The sequence below is a fragment of the Micropterus salmoides genome, unplaced genomic scaffold (assembly GCF_014851395.1).
Source record: "Micropterus salmoides isolate LMB-PRFRI ecotype aquatic unplaced genomic scaffold, ASM1485139v1 Ms_hic_scaffold_9, whole genome shotgun sequence".
NCBI classification, from domain to species: Eukaryota; Metazoa; Chordata; class Actinopteri; order Centrarchiformes; family Centrarchidae; genus Micropterus; species Micropterus salmoides.
Genome location: NW_024044681.1, coordinates 26,038,713 through 26,050,488, shown reverse-complemented (window position 1 = coordinate 26,050,488; position 11,776 = coordinate 26,038,713). Strand labels below are relative to the sequence as shown.

Below are 11,776 nucleotides of genomic sequence, written 5' to 3'. Positions count from 1 at the left end.
AGAACAATGTACCATAATGAAACAGCTGTAACTGGAATTAATATTATACTAGTGGTAAGCTATATAGGATACTAGCCTATTATCTGAAATTATAATAAATACACTAATATTGTCCCTAATCAAATCTTAACAAGACAGACGGTTTTATTAGTCTATCAGTTGAATTGTTGAATATCAATAAGCTGTTGAAATGTTATAAATAGGCCTACTATAATCTATATCTACTGAATTGTATCTGTAGGCAGACAGCCAAATAAAGCTGGTACGTACATGTCAGTGTCAAAGAAAGGTGCTAGCAATCTAGAAGACCACATATAGGCCTAGGCCCTATTAAAGTTCAACGACCTAGTCCCCCTCCTGCATAAACAATTTGCCATGGTGCCACCAGGCTGAACCTTCCACCCTCTGCGTGTTTCTGTTTGCCTCCTGCCCACCCTGGTCTCTTTTTTGAAAACCAAAATATGGTCACCCTAGTTTAAATTAGGTCAGAAGTGTACCTCTTCCCACTGACAAAGTCTATGTCCTGTATTTTAAAGAGGCTGCCATTTTTAATTGAAGGTCTTTTTCAAAAGTTTTATTCAAGTAGTATATTGCCTCATTCACATTTCCACAACCCCTGCTGTTTTTATGTTTCTCTCCCAGATTTTAGTTTATTTATTTAATTCAATTCAATTCAAATTAGCTTTATTGGCATGGATGTGTAACAACAATATGTCCAAAGCATCATACAAACTATATAAGGACAATCAACCCCATACATTTCACATTACATATTTACATCATATACACTTGTTTCTAATTCTTATTTTGCTGTTTACCCACCCTCCCCTGACTAAAAGGTTTATTGGAGGAATGCAAAAAGAAAGAAAGAAATTCACGTTCTGAAAATTCGTTCTTGACCACAGATGGCAGAAGTTCATTATACGAATGACATGCTGACCACAGAAGAAGAAATCACTTCCGTGTCTATCTCCGTTTTGTCAGTGACAGGAAGTTGTTAAAGCTAAATGTTTGTTTACATGAGCAACAACGACACACAGAAAGAACGGCCTTAAAAAAACACAGCAAATATAGAGATAGTTTATTAAAAGACAACAAATGATATGCATTCGTCGAAGATTTCCCTTTAATGCGAAAAGTGTTTCCAGCTAATATTAATAATAAGCGTTGCAGCTGTTTTTAATGTTTTACTTTGAAGAGCCACATCGGAAGTACCGCCTTCTCGTAACCCTCGGAACTTAACGGTTGAACTGCTATCAGACGTGGAGTTAAGTCAACCAGGCAGTGCACAGATAACCCGTAATGAAATATGGTATGGATTACCATTGCGATTTATGGATTTGCTTTTCTTTGACACCGGAAACACGGAGATGTATTTTGTTCTAAAATAAAGATATGACATGTGTTTTCTTCAGTGAAGAAAGCCAAAGCTCGCTCATCGATCGCCTGCAGGGGCAACGTCGCATTAGCTTAAAAAAATTGATCTGTCAGTGACAGACCCACCAGTATGTCTCCGGTACCCATCCTCCCGTTGGTGATTAACTGTCTCATGTCGGCACTCGGCTGCTTGGCCACATTGAAGCTCATTCCTGCTTTCAAAGACCATTTCATCTCTGCCAGATTGTACGGAATGGACCTAAACAAAACAATAAAAAAGGAAGTGTGAGTCATTTTCGTATCGTTGCTATGATGTGGTGTCCAGTTTGTGTTTTAATAATGTGTCAGGTAAAATGTGTCTTGTTTGGAAATCAAATGTGCTCTCTTCCTGGCTTAATTCTCGCGTTGTTTCTCTTCCTCGGTCACCCCTCTTTGCAGTCCAGAGTCTCAAGGAGTCATCAGTGGGACGGTCTTCCTCATCATCCTCTTCTGCTTCATCCCAGTGCCTTTCCTCAGCTGCTTTGTAGGAGATCAGTGCATGGGCTTCCCACATGATGAGGTGGGTTGATTGATGTGTAGTTAAACCCGCATGTTTCTCTCAAATCTGAAGCCCAGCTGTGTTCTCTGTGTTGTTGTTTCTGCATCAGTTTGTACAGCTGATTGGTGCACTTCTGGCCATCTGTTGCATGATCTTTCTGGGGTTTGCTGACGATGTGCTGAACCTGCGGTGGAGACACAAGCTCCTGCTTCCCACCATGGCTTCCCTGCCGCTGCTCATGGTCTATTTTACCAACTTCGGCAACACGGTCATCGTGGTGCCCAAGCCCTTCAGAGCCCTGCTTGGGCTGCACTTGGATTTGGGTGAGTTGTGTGCAGCATTTTCAAGGTAGCAGCAGGTTCAGCAAAGTAGCCCAGACATCCTTCCACCTTAGTCACATCCTCCAGCTCCTCTTGCGATATACAATCCCTCCGGCGTGATCTTTGTTGGAGCTGTCTTTACTCATTTACAGCTGGGAGCCACTAACAAAACATAAAGCAGGACATGCATAAACTTATTTCTGGACAATGTGCTGTTGCACTCATGTTCAGTCATTCTGTAAATGATGTGATTTAATGATCTTCTGCAGGTATCCTCTACTACGTCTACATGGGAATGCTTGCAGTGTTCTGCACAAATGCCATCAACATCCTTGCAGGCATCAACGGCATCGAGTCAGGTCAAGCCCTGTTCATCTCCGGCTCCATCATCCTCTTCAACCTGCTGGAGCTTGGTGGTGTGTGGTTTGTTTCCTTTCTCATCATCAGCATTTACAGATCACACCCTCTTTACACTGCCAGTCATGTGTGTGTTGGTTTCCAATGTTCATTTTACTTGAAAATCCCTGAAACAAGTGAAAAAAGTAAATATGTGGTAATGATAACATGAAATTATACTGTCTTTCCAGTTGCACAAAAAAAATCCTCATAACATTGGTTTATTGTGTTATCTAATTTCTCAGGAGATTACCGTGATGACCATGTTTTCTCCCTCTACTTCATGATACCGTTCTTCTTCACTACATTAGCACTTTTTTACCACAACTGGTAAGTTAAACCTATTACCTGAGGCAGTTCTGTGAACATTTTTATTACATTAGGGGCCCGATTTACTAAAGGTTTGCGTGAGCAAAAAAGTGTACAAACTTGATATCACCAGCAAATTATTAGATAATAAATTAAATAAAATTTGATAATATTATTTTATATCCAATGTATAGTAGGGCTGGACAATAAAACAATAACAATAATTATCGCAATATAATTTTTTTCAATAACAATATAACAAATGTTTGATAAATATTCAATAAATGTTTGATTTTATTCAATTGAATCATACACGAATTAGGACTTAATTTTTTATGAAGATGGTTATTTTGTTGTGGAAAAAGGACTGAAAAAAAGCTTTTACTTAATTTTACTCATGCATATGTGTTGAAAAAGATTTTATCATAATTGTTTTGAATGTTCTACCTCAGATTTGTGAATTGATCCACTGTTTGGCATCAAGTGTTGACCATAAAGATGAGTTTAAACCACAATTAACCATCAGGTTTCTTCAACTTTCCCTTAGTAGCAAAAATCAGCCTTTAAACTCAAAAGAAATATGAAATATGAAACTTTTTATCGTGATAACATTTTTGGCCATATCGTCCAGCCCTAATATATAGAAATAAAATTATTTTATTTTATTTATTCGATGAACTATATGAATTGTATTGTTCTTTTGTATTTTCCTTGAAGTTTTGGCAATACTGTTGTGTTAACATTCATGCCAATAAAGCAAATTTCGTTTTGACCTGACTTCTTTTCTTCGCAAGATGGTAGAATTTAGAAAGTTGCAGTATCCTAAAGCAGTTTTTCAGGTGTGCTGTCCCAAGTACTTAGTGCAGTCTTAGGCAGGATGGGCAGGTACATAACAATTTCCACATACTCAGGACTCACTGAATGAAACAAACCAAGGTTTTTAGGCAGTGGTTGCTTTCCCTCCCAACTCTCCATGGCCATTAAACCATTAAAACACGCAAAACCCTCATTTAAATACTGCCACCTCCATTGTGTGTGCACCTGTTGTCATCTGGACAATAATTCTTAGGTGATCACCCATAATGGGTACTACAATTGCATGTGCAATATGTTAGAATGCACATGCAATTTAGTACTCTTTATACGGGATGTTAGTAAATCTGGCCCTAGATGTGTCTGTGCCCCTATATCCTGTCAACTTGCAACCTATTTTGTCACAGGTACCCCTCATCTGTGTTTGTGGGAGACACTTTCTGCTACTTTGCTGGGATGACCTTCGCTGTAGTCGGCATCCTGGGACACTTCAGCAAAACAATGCTGCTGTTCTTCATTCCTCAAGTGGTTAACTTTGTCTACTCCTTGCCTCAGCTTTTTCACATCATCCCCTGTCCCAGACACCGGCTCCCCAGGTAACACTGGGCTCATGGACTTTATATTTGTTTGTGATTCATTGTTCATTAATGCTGATTATGTACTCTGTGTTTATGTCTGTCTTTTATCCTTTTTGTCTTTCTCCCAATGTCACTGCTAATGAAAGGCTGAATCCAGACACAGGCAAACTGGGAATGAGCTACTCTAAATTCAAAAGAAAGGACCTCTCTAAATTAGGACACCTCATCCTGAAGGTAAACCTTGCTTAACCATTTTGTCTAAATGAAATCACAAAACTGTAATGAATGTGTGTCATATTTCCCCAGAGCCCAAGGTGATGTGTGTCTGACCACAGGTCAAAAACTCAAAAGATATTTCTTTAAATATTATGTAAAACTGAGAAAAGCCCCAAATCCTCAAGTTGGAGAAGCTGGAAGTAGACGATGTCTGGCTAAATTACTTGCTAAAATGTATTTTCTGTCTGGACTATTAATTTAATCAACTAATTGTTTCTGCTCTTTTCCACTGACTTTGTCAGAAGGCAGTGGCATTATTTGGTTTTGATATAAAACCTGTTTGCTCATACTGTATGCACATCATACCCACAGTCCAGTATACAATTGCCGTGCCCATGCAAGGGGTAGCGTGTACCCTCAATATACATTTTGTTACACTTTATTATATTACTATTTGAATCACTGAATATTCGTAGAGAAGTGGGTAGTGATTCAGAGGTCTTGTCCCACGTTACTCATTAAAAAAGTACATGTAGTGAGGAAGGATTTGTCTAGGTGGGAAAACACACAAGGCAGGCCAGTGGCAGGCTTGCAGCTGAGTTGATAACAATAATGCCCTTAATCCTCAACAGGTGGCAGAGTTACTGAAGCTGCTAGAGGTGCGAAGAGGCCAGGAGGGAGATGATGATTTTATTGAGTGCAACAACATGACCTTAATAAATCTGGTCCTGAAATTACTCGGTCCCACCCATGAGAGAAACCTCACAGTCATCATGCTCATCATACAGGTATAACAAAGCACCTGCTGTGTCCAAACACCCTGGAATTATGTTGGTCATTAGGAAGTGCCTGAATGTTTTACTGGATGCTGATTTCTGTGTATCTCTCAGGTGATGGGCAGTGCACTAGCTTTTGGGATCCGTTATCATCTGGTGCGTCTCTTCTACGACGTCTAGACAGCTCTCCGGGAAAGTGGAGAGAATCCTGACTGAAAAAATAGGATATTGTTATGGGACTATTTTACAGGGTCGTGGTTCATCTGCCTTTTTAAGTCCATTACCTCACTGTTACTTTTCTGCCTCAGACTCTAACTGCAGTAAAGGCCCAGTGCAAGGTTTAAGTCTATATTTCTCTTTGGTACAACTTTTTCACATACAAGCATGAACAGCGAAGGGTCTGACATCAACAGCAGTACGGTTTGTTATTCTCCTGGTCTCAGTAAGTACAAGCAGGAAAATGTAACTGGATCTTAATTATCTTGTATCCACGCTGAAAGCATATTTTTGTACTTGTTTTTTAAAGGAAAGTAAAGTAAGTGGGGATGACTTCCAGTCTTCAGAGCAGCCACCATCAATGGCTGACTGCTACTAAACTGTTGCGATTTGACTGATGGATGTAGAAGTGCTCTGAAAATATAAAAATATTCACACAGTGGTCCATTGGTTGAATCTGCTGTTGAACAAAAATGTACCCAATCACTCTTCATTTTGCATAACTATCAATCCATTCAACATGGGTGGTTAGTTTCTTTTTTGTTTGTTATTTTTACTGCTGAACAAACGTGCACAGAACGGTGATTGTGAAGAAATGCAGTGAGAAGATAAGGAGGCTATAATCACTCAAGACTAGAGTAGGTTCAGCAGACGTGACAATGTGAAGTCAACCTGCACTGGACTATTTTGCTTAGGAATGTAACTACAAACGAGAAACTGTTGAGACAGACCGCACAAACTGAAAAATAAAAGCAGAGAAAATTGAAATATAAAATTGTGGCGTCATTGTTATTTGTATATGAAGAAGTTCCTTAATAAGAAGTCGCAATATGACAATGTATAAATACTTGACTAACGATCATATTTATACTGGAGTACTTCAGTCTTTATCATAAATGTTTGTTAATGTTATGTGTTTATCAAGGAAAAAAGAATATCGACCTATATTGTTTGATTTTTTAAATTATATCAGTATTGGCATGAATTGGGCTCTACTACTTTGTAGTAACTAGTGTGATTAATCTATAACACTGCATAAACTGATCATGTTTTGTATGTAAAATCCTAATCTAACTATTTCTGCTAAATAAATGTGGAGTAAAAATAACCATATTTGCCTCCAAAATATAGTTAGAGTGGAAGTATAAAGTAACAAAAAAAAATTTTTTGTAAGTAAAGTACAAGTATTTAAAAATTATACTCAACACAGTACCGTAGTTACTTTCGATTATCCCAAAATTTTATGTAAAAAAGTTAAAAGGATATTTTGAGGCGGAACCTGTCACACCCGGAACTATTAAAGTATACATTGTTTCTGGGGAGGCATCTGTGATGCACGCAGCCCGCGGTTCTTGTGACTGGCCCAAAACAACTCATAATATTCACATCATGTCGCTGCTTTTAAACAGCAAGTTACTGTGTTGAAGCTCCTGTTCAAGTAAGACTTTTCATGTTTTTTCGTTCGTCAAAGTGTTTCAGGAGGAGGCTCCTAAATCTCTGTAACAGCCCCGGTAGAGGTTTTAGATACACTGGGTACAGGTAACGTTACCAACCAGCACCCGGTGCGGTACAAGCCAGGCGATGGTCAAACCTTTAGTCGGTGTAAAACACACTACGTTTAGCCCACGTGTGAGTCAGAGAGATGCCTCCTAACAAACGGATCCACAAGAAAACACTTAAACTGGAGTGTGAATGGAGCTCGTGTCAGGAGTCCTTCAGTCGGATGGAGAACTTCTGCAAGCACGCGGAGGGTCACCTGAATGCTTTGAACATGGCGGAGGAGGACGAAGAAGAAGAAACCGAAGGTGAGGAGGACGTAGTTTTGTAGTCCAAGGTGTCTGGCGGTGGCTCGTCTAACATTAATGTTTATTTAGAGCTGTAGCTAGTTATTCGGGAAGGAAGTATAGCCTGGAAGTAGATTGGTTTGGGTCTGTAACTTACTGCAACACACTGGAGTGAAATGAAACAATGGCTGAGGGTACAGAGGGTTAATTTTATGGCCAAACACTAATGTTCACCACTCAACGCCTCCTAAACAAGTGAAGATGTATACAGTTCAGGCCTTGCAGACCTCCACCAGGGAAGATACCACACGTGTGCAGGTGTCTGTAGGTTGTCGACCTCAGCCTGTCATTGATTACAAAGGATTTACAACTAAATTTACAATTTAATTTTACATCCAATGTGCTGCGGTGCAAATGATGGATGATAAACAAGAAATATTGGTGCATTGTGTAGCCCCTACTAATGCAAACTCTTTGCTTATTGTGTCAAGGGGAGAGAAACTGTCTTTGGAAAGACTGTGGTTATTGTTCTGTGGAGGGTCCTGAAGAGTTGCGAAGACACCTGTTCTTCCACTGTTACCATACTAAGCTGAAGCAGTTGGGTCAGCAGGTGCTTAATGCCCAGCCAGAAATTGGCACCTGCTCCATCGGCTACCAAAACCACAACATCATCCCTGAAATCCCAGACAATTTTGTCTGCCTCTGGGACGAATGTGAGGTAAGCTTGGCTGATGATTAGAGATTATTTGGAGTGTTTATCTTCCAAGTGCACACATTTTAGATGAATGGGATGAGAAGCAGAATTTTTCTTCTTTAACTCTATATATTTCTGGCTACGTGTTTGTTCTGTCTGTGCATATGTGCCAAAGCAACCACCGTATGAAAACCCAGAGTGGTTCTATCGCCATGTGGAGATGCATAGCTTGTGCATAGATATACCAGCAGGGGACAGTGAATTCCCGATACGCTGTGGATGGAAAGGTGTGTAATTTAACATGATTTATATCAAGTAGTTTAAAAATGTCAATGTAAATAAAGATTACCCAACCGATTTATGGTCGAAGAAGTTTAAAGGGTACATTTTCTGCTTAGTATAAAGAATGTAGCATTGTTGAGTCCAAGTTTTAAGCATGTCAATCTACAGATTGCGAAGCCACTGCTAAAGGGCGTCCTAAGCTGCGGGAGCACCTGCGCAGTCACACCCAGGAGAAGGTAGTGGCATGTCCAGGCTGCGGGGGGATGTACGCCAACAACACCAAGCTCTTTGACCACATTATACGACAGAGCGCCATGGAAGGTAAAGATTATAAGTCTTTTTTTGTTTGTTTGTTTTCAGATTTTATCATCTTGTAATTCTCGCTTTGGATGTCTTTGTGTGCTGTAGGTCAGCGGTTCAAGTGTTCTCACTGCTCCAAACGTTTTGCAACAGAAAGACTACTGAGAGACCACATGAGAACCCATGGTCAGTCTCTCCTCCTCCATGTTGTCTGTGTTACCAGTTGTTATTCCAATGGGCTGGGGAGGACTTACGCACTGCTCTTTTTGCATGTTTGAGCCAACTAACTTAGAATCGCACAAGCCCTACTGACAATCATTTACCCAAACCATGCCATAGATTTTCAGATTGATTTCTACCTGCCATGTAGACATTGGTTTCCGCTCATACCTGTACAAAATAAAACTTGAGAACTGATAGATGGTTTCATAAAACATATACCGGTACTAGCTTTTCCATCCCAGTGAACACTCCAAAATAGTCCTTTTACTAGTAAGTTTGTTTGATTTTTCTTTATTTCCCACCAGGGTTGCCATAAATCCATACCCACTTCCCACCTACTTCACACTGCTAATTGAGTTTCTGCACAGGTGTCCGCATAAACATTCATTAATAAGCCTCTACTCTCTAGACCCCTGCATCTGGTGAACGGGTCACATTGCAAAGAAATCTCTGTTGACAACAAACAGCTCTGCAGAGTTAATAGACGTTTTAAATCTCATCACCGGTTTGTCTTTTTGTTGTTGGTGCAGTGAGCCACTACAAATGCCCGCTGTGTGACATGACATGTCCATCACCCTCTTCACTGCGCAACCATATTAAGTTCAGACACAGTAACGAGAAGCCATACAGCTGTGAATACTGCGAATACAGGTACCGCATCCTCTGAAGCTGCAGCAGTGCAACACAAGATAAAGCTGTGAAACGCTTAAGTTGTTGTTTTCTTAACACTCCCCCGCTTGGTTTTGTATTTGCAGGTGTAAGAATCTGGTAGATTTACGCAAACACCTGGATACCCACAGCAGCGAGCCGGCATTCCACTGTGACGTTCCTGGCTGTGGCTTCACATCTCGTACCCATGGCACCTTGAAGATTCACCATAAAAGAAGGCATGAGGTGAGAAAGGGAATATTTAAAATTATTGTAAATTTGCTCCCAGATAGGAGTTTAAGTGTCATTTCTAGTTCTCTCTCTTTTTCTGTAATCAGGGGAACTTTGTAGCTCGCTACAAGTGCCATGTGTGCAGTCAGTGCTTCACCAGGGGCAACAACCTAACTGTCCATCTGCACAAAAAGCACCAATTCAAATGGCCCTCGGGACACCCCAGATTCAGGTAAGCCTTGCATTGACAATATCGATCTGTCCAGTAATGCTGAATTTGATATGGATGGGGTGTTGCAGCACTGGTGTCCTCTTCATCGCTCTGTCAGGTACAAGGAGCACGAGGATGGCTTCTTGCGGCTGCAGCTGATTCGCTACGAGAGTGTGGAACTGACAGAGCAGCTAATGAGGGAAAGACAAAACAGGCAAGCGGAGGAGGATGAGGACAGTATCCAGGCTGAAGGTCAGGAGCTAGAGGAAGAATCGGCGGTAGCTCCTTCAGAGTTGCAGGAAGAACTGAGAGGGGTGATGCTGGAGCAGCAGAGGACTGAGGGGCTACCCGTCAATGCTACAGAGGGCAGTCAGGAAGAGGGCATGTTGTACATTCTCACTGGAGGTTTATCACAAACAGGGGAGGACTCTGTCATGCAGCAACTCCAGGATACCGCTCAGCAGCAAGGAATGCAGGCGCTTTGACTGCCACAACATCCTGCATAAATGTCCTACACATGATGGGACACTCTGTAACCTCTGTTTTATGGATACACGGCAAGTGTATAATGGGTGCTGGTACATAGATGTAGCTGAAAGTGTGGCACTGGATAATAAATTAAAATGTCTAAATGAAGGGATGCATACTCCATGATGACCCATCGTGACTATAAGCCTATATTAGGTAATAAACCAGTTTTTATGTCTTTTGTTTGATAATGCTGAGCTTGTGGACCCATTTCAAATTATTTTCAGTTTATTCAGTGTATCCCATACTGTAATATCTTCAAATAGTTGGACACTAATACTGCACTGCCTAGTGGGTGGCTATTCTCTTTGCTTAAATTCAGAAATACATAAGCCATACCTTTTTGGAAGATTGAGTTTCAGGAATATCATTTTAGCATTCATATTCACCAAACTGTGGAATCCAGTAGAGGGCCTACTTCATTAGGTCACAGAGTGTGTCATTTTTTTACGCTTGATCTGCTGCTTGAATAAACATAAAAACACCTTGTTTTTTTTCTTCTTGTTTTTAATGTTGCACAGTAAAATGTTTCTTTAATCTTTTGCAAAATTACTTAATTACTTTGAATAAGTCAGTAAGAGAGGAATATGCATTATTATATTATACACTGCATCATAATATCCCCCATCTGTAACTCCATTATGGCGTATGCTGCTCGATGTAGCTCTATTTTATAACCATATTAGGCTCTACTAGAATGGACATTTATTCAAATTAAATGGGGTGTGTGTGTGTATATATACAGTGAGGAAAATAAGTATTTGAACACCCTGCTATTTTGCAAGTTCTCCCACTTAGAAATCATGGAGGGGTCTGAAATTGTCATCGTAGGTTCATGTCCACTGTGAGAGACATAATCTAAAAAAAAAAATCCAGAAATCACAATGTATGATTTTTTAACTATTTATTTGTATGATACAGCTGCAAATAAGTATTTGAACACGTGTCTATCAGCTAGAATTCTGACTCTCAAAGACCTGTTAGTCTGCCTTCAAAATGTCCACCTCCACTCCATTTATTATCCTAAATTAGATGCACCTGTTTGAGGTCGTTAGCTGCATAAAGACACCTGTCCACCCCATACAATCAGTAAGAATCCAACTGCTAACATGGCCAAAACCAAAGAGCTGTCCAAAGACACTAGAGACAAAATTGTACACCTCCACAAGGCTGGAAAGGGCTACGGGGAAATTGCCAAGCAGCTTGGTGAAAAAAGGTCCACTGTTGGAGCAATCATTAGAAAATGTAAGAAGCTAAACATGACTGTCAGTTTCCCTCGGACTGGGACTCCATGCAAGATCTCACCTTGTGGGGTCTCAATGATCCTAAGAAAGGTG

At 40.3% G+C, this 11,776-nt stretch overlaps 2 protein-coding genes across 2 annotated transcripts; both read left to right on the top strand.

Moving 5' to 3' along the window:
- The first annotated feature begins 1,214 nt into the window (after positions 1–1,214).
- Positions 1,215–6,314, top strand: dpagt1 (dolichyl-phosphate (UDP-N-acetylglucosamine) N-acetylglucosaminephosphotransferase 1 (GlcNAc-1-P transferase)). The gene is made up of 9 exons (XM_038708990.1): positions 1,215–1,662; positions 1,816–1,936; positions 2,025–2,238; positions 2,505–2,651; positions 2,877–2,961; positions 4,161–4,349; positions 4,478–4,565; positions 5,180–5,335; positions 5,438–6,314. Exons 1-9 carry the CDS (start codon positions 1,508–1,510, stop codon positions 5,501–5,503), a joined length of 1,221 nt encoding a protein of 406 aa, XP_038564918.1. The 5' UTR covers positions 1,215–1,507; the 3' UTR covers positions 5,504–6,314.
- A 559-nt stretch (positions 6,315–6,873) lies between these two features.
- On the top strand, positions 6,874–10,929 carry LOC119895881 (histone H4 transcription factor). The gene is made up of 9 exons (XM_038709273.1): positions 6,874–7,344; positions 7,815–8,041; positions 8,193–8,304; positions 8,468–8,620; positions 8,708–8,785; positions 9,352–9,472; positions 9,577–9,715; positions 9,808–9,932; positions 10,030–10,929. Exons 1-9 carry the CDS (start codon positions 7,182–7,184, stop codon positions 10,394–10,396), a joined length of 1,485 nt encoding a protein of 494 aa, XP_038565201.1. The 5' UTR covers positions 6,874–7,181; the 3' UTR covers positions 10,397–10,929.
- The last annotated feature ends 847 nt before the right edge of the window (positions 10,930–11,776 follow it).

Excerpts from the sequence above, each read along its gene's own strand:
- dpagt1 (XM_038708990.1), top strand. The coding sequence starts at position 1,508 with ATGTCTCCGGTACCCATCCTCCCGTTGGTGATTAACTGTCTCATGTCG. Across the intron at positions 1,937-2,024 it reads TGGGCTTCCCACATGATGAG|TTTGTACAGCTGATTGGTGC; the intron begins GTGGGTTGATTG and ends TTTCTGCATCAG. Across the intron at positions 4,350-4,477 it reads CCCAGACACCGGCTCCCCAG|GCTGAATCCAGACACAGGCA; the intron begins GTAACACTGGGC and ends TGCTAATGAAAG.
- LOC119895881 (XM_038709273.1), top strand. The coding sequence starts at position 7,182 with ATGCCTCCTAACAAACGGATCCACAAGAAAACACTTAAACTGGAGTGT. Across the intron at positions 9,473-9,576 it reads TGTGAATACTGCGAATACAG|GTGTAAGAATCTGGTAGATT; the intron begins GTACCGCATCCT and ends TTGTATTTGCAG. Across the intron at positions 9,933-10,029 it reads TCGGGACACCCCAGATTCAG|GTACAAGGAGCACGAGGATG; the intron begins GTAAGCCTTGCA and ends TCGCTCTGTCAG.